At 44.9% G+C, this 27,962-nt stretch overlaps 1 protein-coding gene across 1 annotated transcript in view; it reads right to left on the minus strand.

The window, feature by feature from the left end:
* Positions 1-6,259: 6,259 nt before the first annotated feature.
* Positions 6,260-27,962, minus strand: part of LOC102829338 (chromosome unknown open reading frame, human C16orf72) — a 22,530-nt gene continuing 827 nt past the window's right edge. Inside the window, exons 2-5 of the mRNA XM_006867247.1 lie at positions 27,778-27,952; positions 27,584-27,705; positions 18,403-18,678; positions 6,260-6,543 (exon numbers count right to left, since the gene is read on the minus strand). Of these exons, the coding sequence (XP_006867309.1) occupies positions 6,299-6,543; positions 18,403-18,678; positions 27,584-27,705; positions 27,778-27,952 (818 nt within the window). The 3' untranslated portion in view covers positions 6,260-6,298. The remainder of the gene's footprint in view (positions 6,544-18,402; positions 18,679-27,583; positions 27,706-27,777; positions 27,953-27,962) is intronic.

Genomic DNA, 27,962 nt, shown 5'->3' on the forward strand with positions numbered 1-27,962 from the left:
AGGGGAGGGGAAGCGGTTCCCGATGCTATGAAAATGTAGATTCTGAGTCAGTGTATCTGGAGTAGAAAGGGAAACTTCTCAGCAGGGGCTCCACACCCTGGGGAAAACCAAGGAGGGTGGTTAGGGAACTTGTCAGAGCTCATTAGCAGGGTCCTACCATGGGCTCCACACACACCCCACCCAAAGGCCGAGTCATTGAGCCCGTTAGTAAAGCTGGGATTCTCACCTCTAGCTGCCAAGCCAGTCCTGGTCAGGGTCACAGTCCTTTGGTTCCTACCAGGCTGTAAAGACCTGGGGGCAGAGAGCTTAGGGCAGAAGTGGGGGCTTTTCATGAAAGCTTGAAGTTCCATCCTAGCACCCCACTCATGCACTCAAGGGACACCCAAGTATCCACTCCACACCTGGTGCGGAGTCGAGGCTGCACCCTGGCTAAGGTGGACATGAGGACCACCGAGATATGAGGAGGAAGTGTAGCTTACAGACAGGGAAGCATTGCTTTCTAAAACTTCTGTCACATGTACCATGGGCGTCCATCCCACATCTTGATCGAAGTGTGGGGTTGGGACCCAGAGATGGACCACAAACAATTCTGAATAAAATAAATGAACTGTGCCCCCAAAAGTACATTCAGGTTTTATGTAGTCTCAAGTAACCCTCAGGGGATGCACCACACACACCACATCACATGACTCCAAACTCACACCGACCCTACAGACTGGTGTACAACTGCCCTATGGGGTTCGGAGGCTGTAACTCTTCCTGGGAGCAGACTGCCACATCTTCCTCCCGCCAAGCAGCTGGTGGGGTTCAAACTATCAGCCCTTCTATTAGCATTAGCACATTAACCAGTGCACCACCAGGACTCCTGAAGTTCACCTAAGAGGCCCCAAAAAGTACATCAGGGTCTTTTAGTAGTTACAAATTTCTGGATCCACCTTGAATTGACACTGTGGTACTATAGGATCAGCACTGGACTGTGAACCCAAGGTCAGCAGTTCAAACCCACCAGCTGACCCTATACAGAGTCATTGTGCATCAGAACCAACTCAAGCACTTAACAGCTTGGGGAGAAGCCTTAGGACACCACTTCTGTGTTCAGTGGTACACGCTGCAGCAGGATGTCCCAGGAAGGATGCCTGGACTGAGATGGCGGGGTCCCAGGAGCTACTGGAATCAGAGTGAAAGCTCCCCCAGACCCATCTCTGGAGCCAAGCTGCAAAACCCATTCTCCATCTGCCATCCACCTGATACTGAAGCATAGTGCAGAGCTCTCGGGAAGCTCTTGGGGCAATTCCATGCATGATCCAAGTCTAAACATTTCCACCAGCAGCTCAGAGATCAGACCTGAAGTAAAGGAAGGCCAGCAGCATCCCTCATCGCCAGCAGCACGCCAGCAGCACGCCAGCAGCACGCCAGCAGCACGCCAGCACCCAACATCCACCAACTGGGGCTCAAAGCTGAGTCCCTGATCTGTAGGGTAAATGTTGATGAGTTGAGGAAGACTGGACTTGCCAACCTAGGGCATTCGTTGCTTGACATGAAAGGCGTAAAAAACAGGGTATATGGACAGACCCTTACCCTGAAAACCACTTCACAGCACACAAGCTTCATCATGTTCCATACACGTGTGCACATGATCTGGAAAAACCTTAACTTGCACATACATTATCTGTGTAAAGAAAAACTACAATGCTTAGTTCTCTGGTCTTTAGCCCAGGACCTTGTGAAATCAGCCCATTTTGAAAACTGGTCCCTACTCAAGTACCTAATCCCATACAAACAAACGAAGCTGCTGTCCAGCCAAGGTAACCCATGTGGGTACACAGGAAGACGTACATGTATCCCCAAGACCAATTTTACCTTTTTAGGTAAAGAGGAGAAATCAGAGCGTCTTGACAAAGTGTTGTCTGCATTTTCATATTCTTCACAAGATGTTATTTACAGAACCACCTACATTCCACAGTCCCATAGGCCCCACTGCTGGCAGGCAGGTTTAACGTATCCAACTTTGCACCAAGGTGTCTATGGCACCTACGGCCCAGAGGGACACAACGGGGCCCAGGGGGGAGGAGCTCGTGCCCAGGGTCCCCCAACTGGCAGAGTCAGAGTCAAAGCCATGCCATTTCCAAATTTTCTGACGCCAGGAAGGAGAGTCCCCCCAACACTGGCTAAGATTCGAGGAAAGGGCACCCTGAAGTGAACTGGCATGGCCAACTTCAATTTCTTTGAAGCTGCAGAACAGATCCCACCTAAAGAGTCACTGCTCACAGTGACCACAGCAACTCACAGCACTAGACAAGACCTGGAGGGGGGCAGCAAGCAGGTTTGTGGTAATGGAAGAACGTCTCAGAAAAGCTTACACACACCACCTGGAGAATGCCACTGAACTGTACTTCTATGAACCGCTGAATTGGCATATTTTATGCAGCGTATATCCTCAATAGGAACAAAATAAAGCAAAAAAAAAAAAAAACTGCTACACTAACTGCTAATCATGGAAACCGGGGACCCCCATCCAGATGACGTCTCCAGTCACAAGTATCACCAAGTACAGTGAGATGGAGGAAGAACTGTGGAGCTGAATTCTTACAAGCTCGTCTTGATTTTCGTTATCTTTTTAAAGCACTTAAGTGAAGACAAAGAAAGTGAGCAGCCACCAGGAACTTGGGTTAGCATCCACAGAACTTTCTCAGTCTTGTTGGGGTTCCCCTGAAAATTCTCCTGCTTCGATTTTCACCCCACCATACGCATCTGAATAGCTGGGGGTGCCTCTGTCCTCAGATACCATCCACATGAAAGTCCTAGGATTCTAGCTTGGAGTCTGGAAACCAGCCCTACAGGGGAAAGTCAACCTAGCTGAATAGCAAGCTTACCAGCCTCTCAAGGGAGGGGAATAGGCCCACATCCACCTCATCAGAACCACCACCTTCCACTAACTACAACTGGCGAATCTTACATTTTCCTCTGAAGACAAGCAAGGGTAACAGCTTTCATGTCTCATGCCAAGGGCCGCCAGGTAGCTGTGAAAATTCCCAATCTCATCATAACTAGGGCGAATCAAATCATCAATCTGATGGATGCAAAACCAGATTCAATGAGATGAAATCAGCTGACAGACTCACAACACCTCAGCAACTCCAGGTTTGTGTACCAAACATGGAATGGTTCGGGCCTTTCTCATGTCCTAAAATCTCACAGCACGTTCACTTTCACTGTAACCTCAAGTTGACCGCTCTTCCAGCCCAGCCCCTGGCTGTTTCCTTTTCCTACAGAAGGAAGTTAGCCCCTGCTTTGTGTGGCATGAAAACCTCAAGGCCAAAAGCCATCAATACTCAATCAAGTTTGAGTCCCAATAGCCCTGAAAAAGACAAAAAAAAAAGTAGATGATTAGTTCTTTTTCAAAAGGTCTAACTGCATTTGGTTATATCCAAATGCTATTCACACAGACCTAATAACCAAAAAACAAAACTGCAGACAAGCTCCATCATTTGTTGGGTTTTTTTTTTTAATTATTTATTAGCTTTATGATTTAAGCTGTGTACTACTACTCCAGTTGGGTAAACCACATTAAAGAGTTTGACTTCAGGTCTTTAGATTCAGCCAATGTTTTCCATGTCTTTTGCTCCAGAATTGTTGAACATTATAATGAAGTTTGTAAAATGTTCACCATGCTCAGAGGAACTGAACCCACTCATGCCAAGTTCAGGCAAAAAGAATCGAATGAGATGTGTTTCCTATTGAGGTTAAGACTCAAGCTTATGGTAAAGAGAGGTTCTGTTCCCTTCAACAGTTCCTCCAAGTTTACAAATTCAGCCTACTCAGTGTTCAAGACACTGTCAAAGTTAACTTAAGAAGTACCCCACACACGGGCAGTCTTCCATTAATTAAATTTGCTCTAAACTGATACAAGAAACATTTCCAAAGTCTAGCTATCAGACCCAAAGTTTCCTATTTCCTTTTCTCCTGGTGGGGTCTTAGGGTTATTTTGCCTTTCAACAGACCAATGAACAGAGGAGAAGGGGGGTGGGGTTGCATTTGAGATTAAATTGCAATGGAAAAAAGTAACGAATACTAAAGTTGTTTAAAAGTTTAATGGCGCCAATAAGGCATATAAGTTGTGTTCTGGCAGACATTAAGACCTACTTTCTCTTACCAAATGGCACACGTTTTATCAAAATTTGACAACTGAGAGTAAAGGGTACTGGAAGTTTTAGAGCACCAATTTAAACAAAAACAAGGAAAAAAATGAGTCATTCAACTTGGAAAGAGGAACTAAACCAAGTATAAAGGGAAGATTCAATGTTCGGCATCCTTTGGGAATGGGGGCCCTGGCCACTCAGAAGGTAACATCTCATACCACCTAATCCCAACCCCAAACCTAGCTTTTTACAAGGAGCAAAAACCCAAGAGAGCTCCAAATACATGACTTGGTATACTCCAAAGGGAAGACGACTGAGAATATTCCTAACACATAGACTTGCCCGCTTTCAGGGAAAATATGACAGATTGCTATAATTCTTGTTATGACAGTCAAACAAATAATGATTCACTTTTGCAAAAATGGAGAAATACCTCAACTTCTGTTCCTAGTTTTAGTATGGAATTTGCTTCTTAAAACAAGGGCTACAGCTATTATGAATACAGAACTTCAACGCACACTTTTCTAACATCCCCATTCACATCCCCATCCAGTCAGTGAATATTATGGTTAACTTAGCAACGTGTCTTCACAGAAAAGTATTATTAAATGGTTGCAGAAATTGCAAACTTTAACAAAGTGCTGAGTAATTACCAGAAAAACCCTTACACTGATTTGTAGTGGTCTTTTAAAGGATTAAAAACAGGAAGTAACTGATACTGGACTACAAGTTTTCAAGGAAGCAGTTTCACTGTCCTACTGGATATATAATAGGAGAGAATAAATTACAGTACCTGGCAGACTGACATCAGTTCTTCATCTAGCGAAGACTACCACTCAGTTCAAGAAATTAGAAACGAAGAGGAAGCATGCTCTAAAACATTGTGTTACAAGAGGTCTTAATATTTACTCAAAAGAGGAATCCGCTGCCAATGTTTCCGTTCCTTCCACCTAATGTGTGCAGACCCTTCACGTGACTCCAGCTTTTTAAAAGTGAGATTCCACATGGGGCTTTTTAGGGGAAGGGAAGGGAAGGGGATGGCGAAAGGTGGATTTGGCTACTGGAGTTGTGATGACATTATTAGCAGATACAACCAATCTTATCTTCCACCCATTCCAACAGGAACTGCACAAAGTAGGGCACTTGGGAGGAAAATCAATGATGACCAAGACACACAAAACTATCCTGGTCCCCCACACCATGTCGCCCTCATTCACACCGAGCACCCCCAAAGGAAGCATGTTCTCAAAGTGCACCACCACCACCCCACCCCCACCCCGAAAGGAAACACGTTCTCAAAGTGCATGAACGAGCCCTGTAGGTCACCCTGAGCAGAGTCTCCATATGGGACACTTACCATCAGGGTGGAAAAGAAGTGCCTATCTTCACACTTGAGAATTGGGAGCCTACAGAGGGATCAGGGGGCAGCTTAGCAAGACAGCTACATATACACACACACACACACACACACACACACTGATTCCAGGAACGTTCTGTGTATTGATTCAATGGGAAGTATTAATTGCATGACCAGCACAGCACCTCTTTACACAATCACCAGAATTAGGAACTGCTTTGAAAACGAAAAACAGGGCACGTCCAATAGTTTGCTGTTGCACGCTGTAAGAGATTTGAGGGGAAGCAGGTGTGTGGTACAGTACTGCTGCTACAAAAAGAAAAGACAAATGGAAGCCTGCAGATTTGACAAGGAAGCCAAATCATGGTTCTTAAGACCATTTTTAGGAGACTGGCAATACTGTTGAAGCAAAATACTTAACACAACAGCAGGAAATGAAGGACAAAAAAAAAAGCAATCTATAACCAAATAAAACATCTGATATTTCCTTTCCCCTTTGAGAATAAATACGGTTAAGGTCACTTTTTTAGCCTTGGAACGGATATATGTTTGCCTATGATGATCTTGCTAACGACTACACAACATCTGATGTCCTCTGCTAGGATTATAGTTTTCGGAAAGCCAGTTACCGGAGGCATCTACCGTAAATACCTAGAACTTCCTTATGGCAACCGCTATAGAATTCACGTGTCTTAAACAGTGAACAAGGAACGATGGCCTCATGTCTCCTTTGCAATAATAGTATATGTTGAGGATCAAGTGGCTTTCAAGCAGCATGGTGGGTGTGGAAAATGTTTGCAGTCTAGATGATTCTGTTGCGTTTATGGGTTGGTGAGTCTGTAATGACATCGCCACACTGGGCTGAGGTACGCTTTCTAGTTCCACCATTGTCCAAGTGGAGTGCCATTTCTTCTGATATGAAAGTGTTCAAATCGACATCATGGAGTCCATTTCTCCTTCGACTAGTATTCGATCCACTGCTTACATGCGTAGGAGAGCCTGGGGTACTCGAACGCACGCTTATACTAGCCATTGCACCACTAAGACCTAGGAAGAAGAAAAGAGGTTTTAGAGTTGCTCAGTTATTCATCCCTTTTTGAACGCAACCCACTTTACTCTCCAAGTCGTTTCAGCGCTGTCAAAAGATGCTGCCTACTCTCCTCAGAAGGGCCATCGGGGAAGCAGGCAAGGTTTAGTCTGTGAAACCAAACCGTCTTTGCCCTGTCACGTGAGCTGTTCTATTGGCAGTATTACCAATATTCACCACGTGCTAACTACGATGTTTATTGTGTGCACCAGCTACAATAGGAGAACCCCTTCTTCCATTTTACTTCGTTGGTACTGTATGGGATTTCTAGATGAAGAGATGAAATGCCTGCTATAAACAGAACATTTGGGTTATCCAAGGCTCCATTCCAAGGAGGGAGGGGCATGTGTATATACAGGAGACCAACAATCATTTCCAGACTTAACTGGGCTTGTTCCAATGTCCCTGTCTAGATTAGGTGACCATGTCAAATTCCTCATCCAAAATCTTAAACTACTGAGAGCCCAAACTATGCCCAGATGTAGTTGTTTCTAAAAACGGTGATTTAAACTCCAGCTCTACAGCCGGCCCACCCCCACAACCCCATCCCAAAAAAGGGGTGCCAGAACAAGGGCAAAGTGGGTTGGACCTACTGGGCTGCATGACCACTAGGTCTGGACTCCGTGTACTTGATAGAGCAAACCTAGGACAACCCCACTCTGTTGTCTAGAATCCTTGTGAGAAGGGGAAGAGTGACAGGGTGGGGGTGGGGACGATCCTGCTGCTTTGCTTTCAAGGCTAAGTTATTCAATCCAGCATGTGTCCAGCCCTCCTCATTTCCTGGACTCCTGAATGGTTAAAAGTGCCTAGCCTAAACTCCCCTCCTAAATGTGCAGGTGACCTGAGACCACCTGAGAAAGACGTGACAGACCTAGAAAACCCAACTAGCACATTAAAGGAAGAGCTGTACATCAGCCACCTATCAACTCCACCTGGAGACACTAACCTCACACAGTGCTGGCTTTGGCTTTGGCTTTGACAAGTTATATCAATGCTGCTAAAGAATGGATGATTTATGTAGGAGAATTTTCAAGTTAGTTTACAGGCTTTGACTTGGAGGGAACCAACTGGTCCTAAAATGCACTAATTTGGGGCTCTGTAACACATGGTTTAAATTTAAATGTCAACCAGAAGCAAGGCTCTGTTTCCTAAACACATACACACCCGACTTTGATGATGCTCCCTACAAATATTCCACAGACAACAAATATTTTCAAATCCATGGTCCCAGCCACTTTTTCTCAATGTTCTAATAGCTCACACCCTTCTCAACTACACTCAACTCCCTATGTTCCAGGTTCCTAGGAATCTTCTAGGAATCCTGGTGTGGCACTGTAAGATAAGCGATGGAACACATGGTTGGTTTGAACTTGAAGCTCAGCACCAGTCACTCCTTGGAGTTGGTGTAAGAGAAATCGAATCAATGGCACCCAACATTCATCTTCTAAACAAATCCAACCTTACTGCTCTTCCTACAGGAGACAGGCAAATCCTCCAGGCACTCAGGTGGCCAGAGGAATGAAATCTTGTCCATGACTAGAGCTCTAAACCTTTTAACACTAGAACCAGGTAAAACAACGAAGGCACTGATGTTGAAGTACTTTCTGTGCAGGGCACTACACATTAAGTACCTTCCATTTAATCTCCCAAATAGCCCTATGACACTCCATATTGCAGGTGAGAAATCTCCTCCCCTACTGAACCAGGTGGGTGAGACTCAACCACAAGTAGAATCCATTCCCCTAGTCACCTTGTTGGATGACCTGGTGTGGCACTGTAGGATAAACACTGGACTGCCAACCACAAGGTCACCAGTTCAAACCCACCAGCCACTCCTCGAAACCCATAGCAACAGGGTTTGCTATGAGTCAAAACCAACTTGATAGCACTTTAACATTCATTTTAATTTACTGCTTCCTCAAAGCTTCAGTTATTTTAGTAATAAGTAGCTTTAAGGTCCACCTGGCTCTGAACTACTACCCTCCCCCACTTCCTGATCTCTTCACCTATAACAGATCCAAGGCAATAGATACTAAGTGCTTAGTAACCATGGCTGCCAATTCTTCCCACAGGCCCACTGGCTGGCTCCTCCAGTACCTGCACCTCCAGGTATTCCTGCTTCTCCAGCCCACCAGCTCCCTCTCTTCCTTCCTCAAGTCACCTGCCTCTACAGTCATCTCTTACCCTAGGCAAGACAGTGTCACCCAAGGTAAGTCCCTCAGCAATTCCTTTAATCTACAAGCATCAGTCCTTTCCCAATCCTGTACATGTCTCCTAGGGACTCCTCCACGTGTCTAGCTGCCAACTGGCTTCTTCAAATGCTCCCCTGCCAAAAGGAACCGAGCTTCACCACTCCCGGTACACACAGGTTGGGCAATGGGCAGAAATAAAGAACCGTCTTGGACCAACGGTACACAACACACTGCAACCCATCTTTTCCCCTCCTGTAGACAGTGTCTACCTAAAGAACCAAACACAGTGCCTGGCAACGTCACACCCACCAAATTCTAGGGTGGGGGTGCTCCAAAGTCCTTCCCCACAATTTGAACTCCAAAGCTCAGCTGGTGAATGTTTATATTCACCTCTCCAATGCCTTGAAATAAACCCAGCCAAGCCAGCTTACTTTACATTTCAATTACCTTCCAGTTGAAACCTTCATTCCCAATTTTTTTTTTTTTTTTTTCCCTTCTCCACTAAATATAGCCATGATACTTTAAGTCATGCCTATTTTCCTTCCCTAATCTCAAAGCCTGGTAGCGTAGTGGTTACGAATCGGGCTGCCAACCTTAAGGTCAGCGGTTCGAAACTACCAGCTGCACCGCGGGAGAAAGATGAGGCTTTCTACTCCCGTAAAGATTTACACCCTCGGAAACCCTGTACAGGGTCGCTATGGGTCGAAAACGACTAGATGGCACATAACAACAACAACAATCTCAAAGCCCAAGGAGCCCTGGTGGCGTAGTGGTTACGAAGCGGGCTGCTAATCTCAGGGTCAGCAGTCCGAAACTACCAGCTATTCCGCTGGAGACAGATGAGGCTTTCAGCTCCCATAAAGATTTGCAGCCTCGGAAACCCTGTACAGGGTCGCTATGAGTCGGAAGTGACTCCTCTGCACATAACCACCACCAATCTCAAAGCCCAGACATTCTACTGAAGGGTATCCACATATCACTTTCTGGTACTTGTTTCATGAGGCACCAGGTTCTAAAATAATTATCCCGCAAATGTTTAGCATTGGGCAAGAAACTGGCCTACTTCAGGTCTAAGTGCTGAACTGTCTGTAGCATCTGAAAGCACTACGAGATCAATGCACTCGTTTTTGAGGAATTCTGCGCCTAGTAGCTCTGAGAAGTAGCCCCCATCTCAAAACACTGCATTGAAAGCGGTCTAGGCATTGTAAATAAAGGTTCCATGTTGGTTCTATTGTTCTCCAGGAAAAGGAAGACATTAACATCAGTCTGAAAATCCAGCCATAACTTCTGTTGCAATATGGTTTAGGATAATCTCAGTGCACACCATTACCTGTTTGTTACATGTTAACTCCCACAACAAAGAATAGCCTTTGCCGAGTTTGCGTTCTAAGTCCCCGCCCCAAGACTTTGCCAACATTGTCAAAAAAATTAACATTAACCAAAATGCATATATATATTTTGACCAACCCCAAATTTTATTTATAAACCAGTTCGTAACTCCTAGATATGCTTTCTGAAACCTTAGCTACACCACAAAATCAGGCCTTTTGTACAGAAAATCGTTAAGAATGCTCATTCAGTATGGGAAAACCACCATGTCCGTCTCAAGGGCATACAACTAAGTTTCTGCCCAAACACTTTCAAAAGGGCTGTGGGGACTAATAAGCAAGGTAGCAGAAAAAGTAACAAGGATTACACAGAAGCATTCATTTTAAATGATTATTATTAGTGCAAGACTGGGTAGGGTAGAGGTGGTGGCGGGGCAGGATGATTTAATCAAAATTACAAAAACCTCCCACTGGGGGTAAAACAAATTAACAAGGCCGGGTTAAAGGGATCCAAGTTATACAGGAATAAATTTATCAAGAGGAGCACATGCTTAGGTTAATAAGCAAATCCTAGTTTCATAATTCTTTGTCATTCCAATCCTCCCCACACACGTCAGGGTAACCCAGAGGCAGAGACAGTGCAAAGCCAGAGCCAGTTAGTTCATCTTTACTTCCTCCGCCCACCAGCCCTGAAAGCCCTGGAGACAACAGGGCTAGGCTAGCCTGGAAGGAGAAGGCAGTCATCTCTCTTGCTCCATCCAGTTTTTTCACTTCCCAGAGACAAGGGTGGGGGGGTTTCAAACACCCCTGACTTCAACAAATTCACAGCCTGACAGAACTCTAGGAACCGGCATCCTTGGAAATGAAATCCACTATTCAAATGTGTTCAACACATCCCCCTTCCCACCCCCCTGCACAGAGGATCCTCGTGTGTCCATGTCGTGTTTTAAACGTACCAGAGTTCATCTAAAGCAATTCTACCAGGAAGACTTGTCAGGTAAAGTAGATGCCACTCCCCACCCCGATCTGTACATTGTAAATAGTGAATTTTTATTGAAGAAACAGCATACTAATCAAACCAATTACAACGATACATGGGGTCAAACCAAGAAAACATTTTCAGTGATGCTGACAATCCAAAATGCTTTCCGTTTTTTAAAATGCTATGGGGAAAATGCTCACGACGTAAAATGGGAAAAAAGATACAGTTCCATATATGTAGTAGGCTCTCCACTATAAAAGGATTGTATAGTTATACATTGGAAAAAAGCCTAGAAGAAAACGCACCCAACATTTCACTTAGTTGTATCTGTGTAGCAGGCTAACAACAGGTTGCTTTTCTTCATTTCCTTGAAGTTTTCAGAATAGCATTTATAAATCAGAAAACTAGTGGGGGGGGAGGGGGTTAAACCAGACACAAAACTGTTTCCTAGCTACCGGTGAGTTTTACTGATTGGGCTGAGACTTGACTGTGAAAATCACTTTTTATCACTGATGCTAATAAACCTCTGAGTTAGTTAAGTCCTGCCCCCTAGAGATTTCCGTCCCAAATGATCCATCCATCTCCTATTACCATACACAAAGTGCTACCTATCCATCTGCATTTGGAATGCCTACCGTATAGGAGTCCTGGGGTGGCGCTGTGGGTTAACGTGCCACACTGCAAAGCCCTTTGAACTGCAAGGTCGGTGGCTCAAGCTCATCAGTTGGTCGGCAGAAACCCTATACAGGGTCACTATGGGTCAGAATCTCACTTAACAACAACAACCATATAGCTCTAGTTCACAAAGACAGGGTGAAACTTAAGAGATTCCAGCCTTTAGAGGATATTTTGAAATAATCACTTTGGTACACTCATCGTTTACATGTTAATTTCCAAAGTTTACATTTTTTTAAAACCTATTTCCCTGCTAAACCATTACCAATGGTTGTATTATTACAGGAATTCGAATTTGCAGACAACAACATTCGACAAGCATTATCTGCTGGTTATCCATACACAGTGCTGGGTTGTGACTCTCCTCAAGAGAAACAAGGGTTTGTGCCTGGGCATATAAGATGAGGCATTCTGCTCCCGTAAAGATTTACAGCCTCGAAAACCCTGAGTAGGGTCACTATGAGTCAGAACCAACTCCATGGTACTTAACAATAACAATATCACCCAAAGGCCAATTCTAATTAAGCTCTCTGCTACTGAACAGTCCAAGAAACTTGTTTTAAACTACCCCTCAGTTTCACTCAAAAAATGCTACAGAACTTAGACCTCTTTCAGACTTAAGTGTCTAAGTATTTACCTATATTGCTGAAAAGGATATAGGACTAGGAGGAGAGGGAAAAGAGCCAGAATTAAGCATACTTGATTCTCAACTGCCTGAGAATCAGTTTTCCATAGATTCTAGGGAAACAAGGTTCCAGCCTTTGGCTTTGGGTATGACAACTTGGAAACATGCCTTACCTTTTTATGCAGGTGAAAATTCGTTGTCTTTGAATCTGACTTCACATGACAACGTTTTTCTTACAAGGTTCTATTCCCCATTTTCTCCAGATCTAAGAATCTGTCAAGCAACTTTGTGATTAAGTGACTGAAAACCTCCAAGTAGCCCGCGGAACGATTGTGTTTGGTAACAGAACCAGATCCTAAATGAACATCACTGTGTCCCAACCCTGTCATACAACACAATTCTGCTGCCAGACACTTCTCGGAGAGCTCGCCTTTCTCCATCTTTGAATCACCTACCCAAACAGAGGGCCTTGGTATCTGCTGTGTTCAGTCACAGCTGAGCAACAGAAATGACAGCACACCCAGTCTTCTAAAATGACCACACTTTTTGGTTTCCATTGGAGAAAACAAGACACTAGGTTTTCAAACCAAATACTCTCACCAATAACCAGGGGTTTTTTTGTTTTTAACTCTAAGTAGCCCCTCTAAGAAAAACAAAACTTTCCTTGTATTTGTTTCTTGAATTGGTTTTTCAATTTCTCCCTTGTCATAATAAAGGATGAACTGCCTAAGTCCCTCCCCTTCAGCACTTATGCTAACAAATGCAGCAATCCACAAGCTTGCAAACTTGTTCTACAGATAAAATCGGAGCAGATGATCCCTTAAAGGCAAAAGCAAGCTACCTCAAGGGTTCATCACCACTACCTATCATGCTAACAGACCCTCGGTACCAGGGGCCACCAAATTTAAGGTAAAGTACGATGCAGGCCCACTGGGATTGAGTTCCAAACATGCCGTCAAGAAAGTCACCAACTCATGGTTGCACCTCGTGAGTGACATCATTGATAGCACTACACTGTACATCTGAAAAACGGGCCAATGTTGTGCTCTACAGTGATTTCCCCCACTTTAATCCAGTGACCTCTGGTTAAATACCAAAATAGCAGCCTAATGCTGCCTTCACAATGCCTACATCATCTCACCGAACTTTTACTGCAGCATATTGTTCTAATTATTTATTAGTAGTTACTGTTCACCTCACTATGGCTAGTTTAGAAAGTATGTACACATGGATGTACAGAGTATGATAGTATCTGAGGTTTCGGACATCCACTGGGGGTCCTAGCAACATGTTCACCACAGATAAGTAAAGACACTACTGTAGAGATTTCTAAAATTACCCAAAAATTTCATCACAATTCCTTTGGAACTTTAATAGTCACTAATTTTGATGGGACAATCTGGCCCCTGGACCAAGACACCCAGGAGGTAATAATTTGAATTGAAAGAGTGAGAGAGCTTTAACTAAAGTTAGCAAGGAGTGAAGTCAGATTTAGCTAGCAGCTTGTTTCCTCTCCCATCTTGGTTGCTATCCTCCTAGTACTCTCTGGGTCCTTGGCCTCCTAACCCTACCCCTTTTTCTTGACAAACAGCCCAGAATGAGAACAGATTTCAAGCAAGAGTTGGAGCAAGCCACCAGCCTTCTCAGATCTGTCTCCAATCCGCAGAAAGAACAGAGCCAACACTTCACAGGTTTGTTGTCTATAAGCAACCAGCTCAAAATCTTAGCAAGTAATACAAGGTACTTATTCATTCAGGCCTCAAATACCCCTCCCTCCAGAGCAGTATCTGCAATTCAAAAGGCTCCCCACAGAGGAGAAAAAGGAAGGAGAGGGAGCAGTGTCCTCCTGGTCACTGGACCTCAGGATCTTGGGCTCCACCAGGTCTATATCTGACCTCTAGTAGCTCCCCTGGTGGTGGTTATGTGCCGTGGAGTTGGAACCCACTCATAGCGACCCTGTACAGGGTTTCTGAGGCTGTATATCTTTACAGGAGCAGAACGCCTCATCTTTCTCCCACGGAACAGCTGGTAGTTTCGAACTGCTGACCTTGCGGTGCACAACCACTACACTACCAGAGCTCCCCTAACTAACCCAAAATCCTACTTTTCTCATGGTAAACAACATTCCCAACGTCATGACAAGACGAGAGATCTTAGGTTTGCGTCTTCATATATCACCTTCTAACCAAGTGTACGGTTTTGCACAAAGGAAACTGATTTGCGAGGCCAAGCATGTGGCCCAGCTCTCCCATTCTAAAGTAGTCTTCCTACTACCAGTATACCAGGAATCTATCAAGACATACCACTCATCCAGATTTGCTTAGGGAACAGAAAGACACACAGAATCCACAGCCTTTAGAGAAGAAAAACAAGCCAATAGAGACTTTCCCTCAACCAGAAACCCTTGATACTGAGGCAGAGGGGGCTAAGTATGCATGTTGGAACCAGAAAGATCACTTAAACCAATAAACCAGCAGTGAGCACTTGCCTTAGAGCAGCACGGTGCCGACACAATGCAATCTAGGAGAGATGCTATACCTACTTGGTAGTGCTCCTCAGGCCTCCCAGCGATCTAAGGAACGTGGGGTACATCCTAATCCTATCCTGACTGCCCATATCTGCAGATGTGCTTTAGAAATTAATCCTCACCTGTCCCCCACTGCCCAGACTCCTCTGTAAATTCTAGAAAAGGCAGCAAGAGGAGACATGGAACAACCTGCCCTAGTACAGCCCCAGCCTATTGGAGGGGACAGCCATGCAAACAGCCCCCAGTGGGAACGTAGGTGCCCAGAAGCAAAGGCCTAGAGAGGGCAAGTGGAGGACAAGTGTCCTCAGAGATATGGTGTCTGTGCAGTCTTCCCAGGTGGTCAGAGGGAGAAGGATTAAACATCACAACTAGAACTCTGAACCAGACCATACATACGGGCTTGGCAAGGCCATGCTGACTTCTCACTTCTCCTTGTAGACCAGCCAAGTGACACACTCAGATTCCTCCAGTGGTCCTTGAAATGTGGACTGAAAGACTGGCCACCTCAGAACTGGGAAGCAAGAGAAGGAAGTTGTCCCAATTCACAAGCTCACCTCTTCCAGGAAATCTTCTGGCACTGTAAAATGTCCCTTCCTGCCCCAGAAGATTACACACACCCCATGCTCTTCTTGCATTAGAATCAATCATCCTCAAGAGAACAGAGTACTCCTTACTCACTGACATCTTCTCAGAGATGCACCACACACACAAGTGCTGAGTGCTAAATAAGCCAAGAAAGGTGTCTGTTCTGGAGTCCAGGTTGGACCACTCCATGAGTGGATGGACCACTCAGTGAAACAGAGCTGCCCACCTGAAGACAACTGACAGACGTAGTTAGAGCCCTAAGAAAACATGCAGAAGCAGGTGGCAGGGCTCCAATCCAGGCAGATGTCACTTACTGCCATCAGTAAGAGAAGCTGAGGAAATCACTGAGGCTGAAGTTAAAGTAGGAGGCAAAAAAGAGGAAAGTTCTAGAAGAGAAAAGATGAGTAGGAGGAATCCGAGTAGACAACAAAACTGTCTGCGAGAACTGTTTAGGTACAAACTAGTGCCAGTTACTGTCAGTGGACTTTGACTCAGGTTATTAATCACAAGGATAACATTTTCAACAGATTAATTTATCACGTGCTATGTATCTAATTTATTGTGTTCTTCATCACCTAATATACGAAGGAAATGAGACAAGGAGCCTAACTGGATTATTCTTTAAGCCTCTATAGCTATTCACTGATGTGCCTTTGAATGAAACTGTTTGATAACCATTAACTGAGTGGTTCTGATTGACAGTTTACTTAAGTCCCTCCTAGTAAACTGCTGCTCCAAAGCAGTCACCCTCGTTATTACATGAAATGCTTTGAAATAGCTCTTGGTCTTCTGTGCAGTTTTTCTTCAAATAGTTTTTTGCATTTTCATTTGATGGAACTGGGTGTTTGGTAGCCCATTAAAGGAAAAACCAAGGTCTGAAAAGTGTCCTCTGTCTTACGGGACCCTCTCCACTTACATCTGCTGTCAAGTCAGCCTACATTCCCCCTCGCACTCCACACATTTCAATTCATTCAGACTCTCCCCTAGAACTCTGGGAATACCCACTCAGTTTCACTCATACTTCAGAATTCCTGAAGCAAATGGTATGCAAAAAAAAAAAACATGAATTCTGGCATATTTACCCTAATTGAGGTGGTTTCCAGTACGTGTTTAAAAAAGTACTTTAACAGTTTCTACTTCAATTTACAGACAAGAAAAAGATCTTGAAGATTTAATACTTGGTTACATAGTCATGAATTTGCATTACTGTTTTATTAACAATGACTACTGCTAGAAGTCATTCGAATTACTTTCTTTAAAAACTCAAATCAGACTATTCTTTTCTCCAATTCAAAGTTGTTCTCTACAAAACACACTATTTTCTGAAGGTTCTGATCACTTCAGCACACACCGCCCTAATGGCAACAATCTGCTGTTCGAACCCTAGTTAACAGTACATCAAGTACCTAACCTACTCTGGGATTACCCCTACCTTATAAAAAAAAGTTACGTCTCTTAAATTGTCTACTTAAACCTTTTAAAACCTTCACAATTCAAATCTAAATCAGAATTAGTAGTGCCGTCCCCAAAAAACTACACCATCACTAAAACTTCAAAAGTTTGGGAAATTAAAAACAGAGGTTGAACAGATTCAGAAAATGTAATGAAGGGCTGGCCAGTCAGATAAGTGTTTGGTTTGGAGGATGAGGGGGCTGCCTTTTTACTATGTACACTACACTCCATAAAGATTTTCTAACAAACATGACTTACATTTCTCAAAACTTATCTCCTAAAGTAGACTACAACAATACAGACACAGATCCTTTAAAAGTATGGAATGAATCCTAATTCCATCTGATGAAGAAACTCAGGGTAACTGCATTGAACACTACCGTGCACTAAAATTAACCTGACAAACTATGTACACTTTCCCCAAAGCCAGGGAAAACAGATTGTGAAACTCTGTAATCCAATCACACAGGACAGATGAACTCCTTCTGCATGAGTTTCAAGTGTTCTGATGGTGTGATTATTTCACTGTATCAGCAACTGCATCCATATGGTACAGATTTACCTGCGATACGTTTTTTTTTTTTTTAACTTGTCATAAATTAACTCAAATTGGGGGAATACTGTCAACTCCCCACTTTTCTTTAATCCAGTCCTATGTCTGATTTAGGTTCTAAAAAAGCAAGTCTGCCAAAGCTAGTTATAACCCCGTTAGTTGTATTACCAGGCTATTCTGTGTTCAGATCTAAACCGTGGAGCCCTACAAGCCCTGCCCAGGACTCCTAACCTAACTCAGGGAGTGACTTCTACTCAGGGCTGATTCTGCCATTGCTCTGTGGCTACAGCAGAACCGGACTCTCCCCCTTTAGCCTAGATGCCCTCTATAGGTCAGGCATGATCTGTCTACCAGCTGCACCTCTGACAGTCCAGATTAGCCAAGCTACAAGAACCTATGGAACGCTAGGTATCGAGAAAGTTGCTGATTCTGACATCTATCCACTCTCTTACTTGGGTCTCAGTGTGCACCCTAGATAACCGAGGTGACAGTGGCAACAGTCACCTGCCTGCCTTGGCTCTCTTAGCAACTGGAAAACATCATAGAAGTCTCATGACACCAAGAACTTCTTTGATAACTCAGCAAAGACTAAGAATCCTTATATAATATATTGTAAATTATAGAAATACAAAGCAATATATTCTAATAAGGCTCATTTTACCACCAAGAGGCTCAAACTAACTTTCTGAAAACAGAACTATTTAAGGTGGGCTAATAAGACAATCCAAAAAGTGCCCACTAATAAGTTCTTAAGTCTATTTAAACATTTCTAATGTGAGTGTTTACTCTAATTGACAAAAAAATGAGACAGCCATGTCTGGACCTAACCCTAAATGTGATAATGGGTCCACAGGCACACTCTTAACCATGTTCCAAAGAAATATGTTTAAACGGCTTTACCATGCAGAGCTATGGCTTCCCGGAAAGGTTGCAAATCAGTCTCTACAGATGAGCTAGTTTCCGTTGGAGTAGCTCGGTTAGGGGACACTACAGTCAGTCTTGGGGGAGCTCTAGAGTTCCGTGGTGGAGGAACTTTCCCGCACAGGAAGCTGATCAAATCTTCTCTGCGTATAGTTCTTCTGCGTTTTTTCACCCACGCCAACACATCCTTATTGCGTCGCTGATAGCCAATCTGAATGCCAATATCAAAGCTTCGCTGATGGGTATCCACGCTTTCTGCAAAAAGAAAAACAGAGCATGCTTGATGATCAGTAGCGCCACACTGTAATCACTTCTGCAGAAAATCAATTAACAAAAACTCTTCAAAGAGAATGATTGCGCATCAAAAGGCATTCTTCTCTCAGCAATCATTGGAAATGCGCTGGCCTTGGCAAGGCACACTGTTCCGCGTGTACTCTATTGCTCTGTGCTCAGAGGTTACCCATCACACAGCCTTAGAGCTTCTGCCCGGTTCTTCCAAAAGAGAAGCAACTGCTGAGCTCTAGCCAAACTACTCCATCGTGAAAACCTGGTGTGGCACAATGGGTTAATGCACCAGACTGCAAAGCTGTCTGAACTGCAAGGTTGGCAGTTCAAGCTCACCACCTGCTCCTAGGAAACCTATTAAGGATTGGGTCAGAACACACTTGCCGGCACTAACAACAACATTCCCTGTCGGCTAACTTGTCAAGTATTTAGGCACCCTGAGGTCACTGTGCTCAGCTCAGCTACTAACCCAAAGGTTGGTGGTGGGAGCCCAACAGCTATGCTTCCATAAAGATTTACAGCTTCAGAAACCCTATGGGACAGTTCTACCTTGTGCTATAGGGTCGCCACTGAGTTAGAATCAGATTTGGTTTTCTGGGTTTAAGTGTCACACGAGCTGTCTACTCTGAGATAAGCACTTGGCAAGGAGGAAACTGCCCTCGACTCACAAAATATAGAGCTGGCATTTTACTTCTAAGCCCGTGCCTCTTGACCACTATGCCAGATTGCGCTCCTCCTTCAGAAAAATCAAATCTTCAGGGCAACAGCAGCTAGTAGGAGCACCAGCAGATTATCCCCAAGATGTGTACACCCCACCCCGCAGACAGCACTCCCCTGGAGCGGTGGGGAGCTGCATGCCAATCCCACTACCGGCAAGCGGGAGCACAAATAAGGCAGCAGCAAACCTTTGACAGATCCCATGAGGAAATGAATGTGACTGGTTACTAAACCCCCACAAGCACGGTGGAAATGGAGAAACTGCTATTCGCTTCCCAGAGAATATTGTCCTGGGCAGTCCTCAACTCATAACCAGTCCCAGCAAACCTGGCCTTCATCTCTGAGACCTTATGTAAACCAACAATCCTTGAACATAGAGAACCTCTCTGCTATAACTTGTCCTAGCATCCATGCTAGATTTTTTAATTCCTATCTGCTTGAAATGAAGCGCTGTCCCAGAAGGAAATCAAGACTTCATACAGAAGCCCAAGCTGAATGAATCTGCATTTTTATAACAGTTGGTAAGAGGGCTGGCAGAGCACAATTGTACTACGAGGTCTTCTGAGCCCAAAAGCAATCCAATCTAATCTCCAGAGATTAGAAAGAAACAATGGAAGAATGGAAGACTCCATATACACAATGTTGCCGAGTGGATTCTGCTCTTTCTGCAGACACATAATGGCAGCTCAGGAGAATAAGTATCTCACAATTATAATACAGACCAAGTCCCAACCTGAATCAACATCTTCCAATTCCTCATTTCATTATAAACACAGCAAGAGCACCTTTTTAGAGGTCAATACAAGGGAGTTTTTCAAAGGGGTCATGGAAAAATGAAGATAATGGAATTAAGAGAAAAGCACCCTCCCATCTCTTGTTGTTGAGTACCCTCAGAGCTGGGTCTGACCTATAGTGACCCCGTATAGGGTTTCCGAGGAGCCGCTGGTGAGCTTGAACCACCAACCTTGCAGCTCAAAGCGACTCTGAAGCCCAGCATATTAACCCACAACGCCACACCAGGACTCCCATCTCTTAGTCAATCTTAATCCCATTACTGCCAAGTCAATTCTGACTCAGAGCAACCCTATAGGAAACCTATAGGGTTTCCACGGACAGCCTTCCAAGGCTGTAAATCTTTACAAAGATAGTCACACAGTTTCTCCCGTGGAGCAGCTGGTGGGTTCAAACTGACCACCTGGTTAGCAGTCACACAGTTAATCACCATACCACAGACCTCCAAAGTACCTCTTGTTGTGAAGTGCCCGTCAAGTAGGTTCCGACCCATAACGACCCTGTATAGAGTTTCCAAGGAGCAGCTGTTGAGTTTCAACCGCCAGCCTTGCGTTTCATACTGAACTTGCAGTCCAGAGCATTAACCCACAGCTCTACAAAGCCCCTCTTAAGAGTGTGAATAAACTAGGAGCTGACCTTGTACGTAAAGCTGTACTAAGACCTGAGTACATAAAGCTGTACTAAGACCTGAAATAGTTCTCAAAGAGCTGGAGTGACATGAAGAGACACCAAGACTTGGACAAAAAAAAAAAAACAGTCGGAGGCAGGCTAGGGTAGTACAGTCAGATGAAGCAGGCAGGACTGGGAGTCCTGGTGTGGCGCTGGAGGATAAGCACTGGACTGATAACCATAAGGCCAGCAAATCAAATCCACCTGCCACTCCTCAGGAACTATACAGGGACGCTGTGAGTCAAAAACCAGCTGATAGCCCCTTGAGGTAGCCTTAAAATTTGATAATCCTGTCCAATATGAAGAAGACCTGGTGGCACAGGTTAAGCGCTGGGCTGCTAACCACATGACCAGTGGTTTCAACCCACCAGCTACTGTGGGAGACAGATAAGGTGGTCTACTCCCATAAAGCTGGACACTCTTGGAGTAGTTCCTGTAAGTTAGAATTGATTAGATGGCAGTGAGTTAGTGGGCTGTCAAACAGTGACAAGAGCTTGGTAGCATTTTTTTTTAAAGTGTGGACTTCAAGGCAGAGTAGGCTGATGCTTAATCTAATTTGAACAATTAATGGAAAACTCAATATTCACTAGTGACTTGGTTTAAATGGCAAGCCATCATGTAATTAGCGTTTAACCCTTTATCCAGCAGATCATTTTACCTCAAAAACCTGACAAACTTAACATCAGATACACCTAATACTACCACACGTACAAAAGCAGGCATGTTGTAAACAATGGACACTCACAGGAGGACAGAAGGAACCCCAGAGCAAAGTTTTGGTTCCGTAGCACCATGAATTCTGATTCTGAACAGTCCAGTCCAATGACTGGACCACCCAAGTTAATGCAACCACCTCAGGTATTTCCCTACAGAGAAAGGCTCATGTCGACGCTAAGGCCATTTAAAACCCAGTCTGTCCGTTTTCAAACTTTAGTCACTTGGTTGAAAATAAAATCCTATCACACCTTGATGGAGCAATGACTTGCATGCTTATTGGAGACTCTTAGATTACATTTTACTGCACGAAATCTCAGGATAGAGTCCACCAAGATAGTAACCTGTGGTGGTCCCTGTATAGCACACTGTAGGACAAGTACTAGGACTTCTAACTGCATAGATGGCAGTTCAAACCCATCAGCTGCAGATGGTCCTCCGGAACCCTACTCAGGGTCCACAGCACACACCACTACCAGGATAATAATAATCCCCTTAATAAGTGATATCCTAAAGGCTCTCGGTCAGAAACCATTTTCAACATATCTGAACCCCTGTGGCAGAGAAAAACAGTACATAAATCATGGGTCAGTCTTCCATAGAACACTATCTTACTGAAGGCAGAGCCACTGTGGACAAAGGCCAGAAGCCTGAAGGTTAGGCAAACCCCAAGGGCATCAAAATGTCAATCCAACCTTTAATCACGAGTATATTCATTTCCTCCTTATTCAAAACCCACATTCATACAACAGTCACAGATCTCCTGGCTCCTACTTTTTTACAGTTTTTATAGATGTAGCTAAAACGGAATGAGAGGTTTCAGAAGGCTAAATATTTATCCAGCAAGCATGCTGCTTTTGTGATTTCTCCCACCACTGAGGGAGGGTAATACCGAATTCTGGGTTGAAGACTAACATACACAATCAAAACTGACTGGATACTACTATTGCATTTTTCCTCCAATACAAACCTCTTTCTGACACAGCCTGAGTAGGATACTCATTTCGTAAACAAGGAAGTGAAGCTCAAAGGGCCTTACACCATGTCTAGTCCTTAAGCCTTAACTAGAGATGCCATCTCCATTCTCCTTACAGGATCTACATTCCCTAAGAGTGCATTAAAGGGGCTCTGGAATTGTACTGGTTATGAGTGGGGCCGTTCCTTGGGAGAAAGATGAGGTTTCTTGGGAGAAAGATGAGACTTAACAGACTCAGAAAACCCTACGCAGGGTCACTGTAAGTCGGAATCAACTCCATGGCACATAATCACCACCACCAAGAGCACACTGTTCCATCACCAACTAGTCAACTTACGCCTACACAAGACTGTCACTGAAGACATCAATTTCCACCAGCCAGTCTGACACTGGGGAAAAAAAAAAAAATCTCATTTTCTTCAGGTTTCATTAGAAACAAAGCTCTGATCCCTGGCCCATTTGTCATTTGTTTTAAGAAATGAGTAGTATGGAAAATAAACATGGATTTCTACCTACTTCTTTATTTACCTAGAGTCCTGGTATGGCGCTATAGGATCAGCAATGGACTGCAAACCACAAAGTCAGCAGTTCAAACCCAGCAGCTGCTCCTCAGAAATCCTATACAGAGTTACTATGAGTCAGAACCAACTCAGTGGAACTTAACAATACATTGGAACCAACTGAACGACACTTAACAGTCCACTAAATGAAGACCCAGAAACAGGGATGAATAAATCTAATCCTTGACCACCCTCTTCCTAAAGCTCCTCCCAAGTTTTTTGTTGTTTTTTTTGTTTTGTTTTTTTTTCCAGACAGCCAAACCACATGCTCCCTGAGGAATCTCCCATTCCTCAAGGAATGGGAGTTGTGGCTTAGTTTAGACTCAGCGACCCTGCTTAAACTTATGCCATAACCACAGATCCCAGCTACATACTGGGGTCCAGCACATGTGGTCCAAATTTAGCTAAAATCTCTAAGAAGCCAAAACTTCTAAACAGTGACTGCCCCTCAGAGCTGAGCTGAAAGCCATTCTGTTCTGCCTGGAGACGACCAAGAGGGGAGTGGAGAGCTGCAAGACCTGGGAACCCAAGTCACTGAATTCTGTCATTCACCCCAACCTGCCGTGCTCCTAGCAGCCAATGCACATCCATCCATCACACCACTGAAGCCAACCTGGCTTGTGTTTACAGTGTGTGCAGCCAAAACATCCTTTTGTAGCAAAGTGATCCACACCTAAAAAAACGACTGCCTCCTAGAAAAATTTAAGAGTGAAGCTACATACTGGAATGATTTCAAGCTACTGTTCCTGGCAATGTACTAAGGGATAAAACTGAAGATTTAGGGCTTCTACGGCTAATCCATTTGAAGACCTTTTTGAACAAAGGTTCAAAAGTGAGTAAAAGTTTCTCCGGGCAGAGTTACAGAGAAGCTCTGGAAAGTTATAAGAAGCTGAGATTACAGTATTCTCTATCTCGTTCCCAGGTAGGATTGACTTTCCCTAAACACTTATGTATCAACCCTGCCAAATGGCCCACACATCTCAGTCTGTTCAGGTGACTTTCAGTTTACACACAGACCCAAAATGGCCACTTAAGTAGGACAACATACTGGATAGAGAACACTGGTGTCAGGTGTCTCACAGGCAAAACACTAATTTTCTCACCTGGCAACACTGATTACATTTATCTAACCTTTCAAGGAAAGAAGACAAGGAAGGAGGAAAGTAACCACAGAGCTTACTCCAACACCAAAAACACAAACTGAGACCAGCATACAAACTAGAATTCCTTCCATGCCTCACTGTGGCCCATATCTCTGGTCCCTAAAACACCAGCAACAGTTAGCACTTGACCCCAGCACAACCTCCCTGTGCACCAAAAAGCGAAACTAAGAGTTTGTACTGGAATTTGTGGGTGCTTATCCTCCCTGGAGAAAGCCAAGGGAGCAGCAAGGTGAGAGACCTGGCTTGGGAACTACAGCTTTAAGTACCAAGGCCAAGATGCACACTCGGATCACCTGGCAGCAGACCCCAGGACTGAGGGCCAGCAGAACACTAGGCCCCACCAGCACTGCCAGATTACAGACGCCTTGGGGCAAAGGCAACCAGAAACCCCTTGAACTTTAACACTATCAAGAGAAACTCCCAGCCTGTGTAGCTGAACTCAGTCTGCACCTACAGCCTCAGAGGCCTTTCATTGTAAAATGTGGAGGCAAAGAAACAGAGCTTAGCTTTAGTCTCCGAGATAAAGAATTCTTCAAACAGAGAAAGAACTATTACAAAGTGTCAGGGGTGGCTAGGGGGCTATGAAAAGCTAAGGCTGCAGCCCCTACCCCCCACTTGAGCTATCCAGGAGGGGAGCCTTACCCAAAAGGCCAGTTCCTCAACCTCTTGACAAAGCAAGCAGCCCCAAGCAGTGAAGGAACTTAGAACAAGATAAGGAGTAAAAAGGTGGCCAACAGACTGCAGGAGGGGTAAGTGATTCCCCAGGCCAGCAATAACTCCACCTGGGTCACTTTCATTCCCTCCTTTAACTGCAGTAGAACAGGGAACTAGGCCGGACCACAGCCACTGAATACTGAACCAACATCACCCTCTTTGGATTTATCAGATCCACACAGAAATAAGAATCATCATCAGGGGTTTTCTCCCCCTTTCTGACCCCTAACCTGCACGCTGACCCTGGAAATGTGTGTCCCCACTGAAGCAGCAATGGTTCCAGATCCTTCCAGCCACATTCTACTCAAACCAAATGCACAGACCAGGCCACCCAAAGCTAAAGGCACTCCCTCCGGTAGGATCCTACATTTGAGCAAGTGTTGCTTAGTTTAAGCACAGGCATTCCGCAGACAGCAAAAGCTGCCAGGTAAGTGCCCAAGTCAACAAAAAGGCAACTCTAACTGACTTAAAGGGAACTCCCAAATATTCCTCAACATTACATTAAGCATTTATACAGAACCATCATTCTAGGGCGCCCTGGTGGCAGTCTGAACCCACCCTGAGCTCCAAGAGAGAAAGGGGAGGTGGTTGGCTCCTGTTTAAGATGACAGCTTTGGAAACCCTGTGAGGCAGCAGTTTGCTATGAGTCAGAATGGATTCTAAGGCAACGGGTTTTGCTTCCGTGATCAATCAAACATAAGTTTACAATTAACCTCTATTTAATGCTGCACGCACCTGTGAGGTGACCTGATGGGTTTTATTGTTTCTAGTTAATTCAGCCTACAGCTGTAGGGCCACACCCCGGAGAAAAGGAAACCCATAGAACTTGATCCACTCTTCAGTACCCAAAGATAAGATATTACTGTACTACTAAATTCCAAAACCTACACCTACCAATAACAGCCAGTAGAGAGGACGTGCTTCCTTTGACAGGAAAACAAAGCTGAGTTTAGACAAATGCTGTAGCATTTGCAAGAATCCCAGAACCACAGCTGCTGCTTTGTTCGAAATTTCATTGTCATTAAAAGTTTTCTGAATCTCTTAAGATAAAACACATATGGGGATAGTGTCCAGACTTCTGAGCCAATCTTCTTTTTAAAAGGATGAGATGGTTCTAGAAACAAGGGCCAGCTTCCTCCCTATAGGCACCAGGTGTGTTCTGACTTTTCACAACAAAAAGCCCTGCAGCAAAGAGCAGGGCACTTGGAGGGCACCGAAAATACATGCTGCCCCCTGCCCCCGATGGAACTGGAGTCCTACTCAACAATACCAGAGTGCTCACTGCACTACCGGCCCTCGCAACAGGCTACATACCTGGGGTTCTCTTTATATGGCACTGTGGGAAATGGAGACAAAGGGGGATTGTCTGTCACTGCCTTGTGACATCACGAAACTGAAGAGTTCTAAAAACTCAAAGTCCCAGTTGTAACTTCAAAGTCCTTGTCTGGTAGAAACCAAGAGCAATTCCTAAGAGAATACTCAAGAGCCTCCAGGACTGATGAATGTTAAAGCAGTTTACTTATAAGAGCCAAACTTTAAGCAACCAGGGCTTAAAATCAAAGTCCACCACTGGGGTACCATTAATTGCTTCCCTTTTCTCAGCAACGCGTGGACTATTAGTTCCTCATTCTCCAAAATTAAACTAGCATACACCAGTTTCAGTTTATGATCCTCAAATTCTTCTCCCCAAACCTGCAAAGCCTACTCAAGAAGCCTACTAGTAAGTGATATTCTTCCTACAGAATACTGCCACATTTGCACTTTTTTTTTTCCCAAAAAACAAATCTGAGGATCCAGCTCTTCTAGTAACCCTTTTCACCCATTATTTTGCTGTTGTGAAGTGCACAAAATCTCTTCAGGTATTAGCAGCTTTGAAAAGTTTGAAAGCATTGGACTTAGTTACATTTTTATTCAGATTAAACAGTTTAATGCAAAACCTTTTTCCACAGAAACCTTGCCAAAGGGGAATTAAAGCAACGAAAAAGAAAATCACCCCACAAATGTCTAATTCTAAACCCCTTGCTACTTGGGGTGGGGGGAGTGTTTGAGTCCAGAAAAATCCCGATTATAACGCTCCTGAAGCTACCAACTCAAATGCAGATGACAGGTTTCCTGCCCCCACCTTACAATACTCTGAGATGCAGAAAACAGCAAAGGGTGACCACGCACAGCCTTTTCCCCTTACGTAGTTCTCCAAGCACTGCGTACCAATCAGCTGTCCCACTTCCAAATGCCTAAAGTCAGGACGTCTGTGCACGCACGGAAGAGGTGCCCTCCACCCTAAAGCACACGTCTCCAGCCCTATGGCCAGGGGTATCCACGGGCGCTGGAGGGGGTGGGGGTGGGGTGACACTGGGTGGGCGGAGTCTGTTGAGGGAGGGCTGCCGGCTCTGTGCCCAGCTGGACAGTCAGCAGCATCCCCGGCCCCTCCGTAGTGACCACCACACAACTCGTCCCCAAACAGGGCCACATGTGCAGGCTGGAGCAGTGAGGTATTGCGGGGTTCCCGGCTGGGTCGCCGCAGACGAGGGGTGTCCCTCCCGGGCCCGGCGCTACAGCCGTGTCCTTACCTTTGTAGAGATTGGTGACGGCGGTGGCTGCGTTTTGGAAGGGTACCCAGAGAGAAAGCCCTGGCTGCTGACACACTCGGTCTGCCGAGAGAAACACACAAAACCCAGAGAGAGGAGTGTTACTCAGGCGTCAATCACTCCGAACGGCCATATTAGCTCTCGCCATTTTGTTCCCGGCTTTCGGGGCCCCGAGCGTCGGCCGGGGCCGGGGGCGCAAGGCGCTGCGGGCCGCAAGGGGGGCGCCGGGGAGCGCCCGAGGGCCGTGCTGGGGTACGAGGAGGCGCTCCGCCTGGATCCCCGCCCCGAGCCGGGCGCCTGGGCACAATGGGGCCGCCTCCCTTCGCCATTTTGTGACTGGGGGCTCCTCCCCTGCCGGCCG

This window comes from Chrysochloris asiatica, unplaced genomic scaffold, assembly GCF_000296735.1.
Source record: "Chrysochloris asiatica unplaced genomic scaffold, ChrAsi1.0 scaffold00102, whole genome shotgun sequence".
Taxonomy (NCBI): Eukaryota; Metazoa; Chordata; class Mammalia; order Afrosoricida; family Chrysochloridae; genus Chrysochloris; species Chrysochloris asiatica.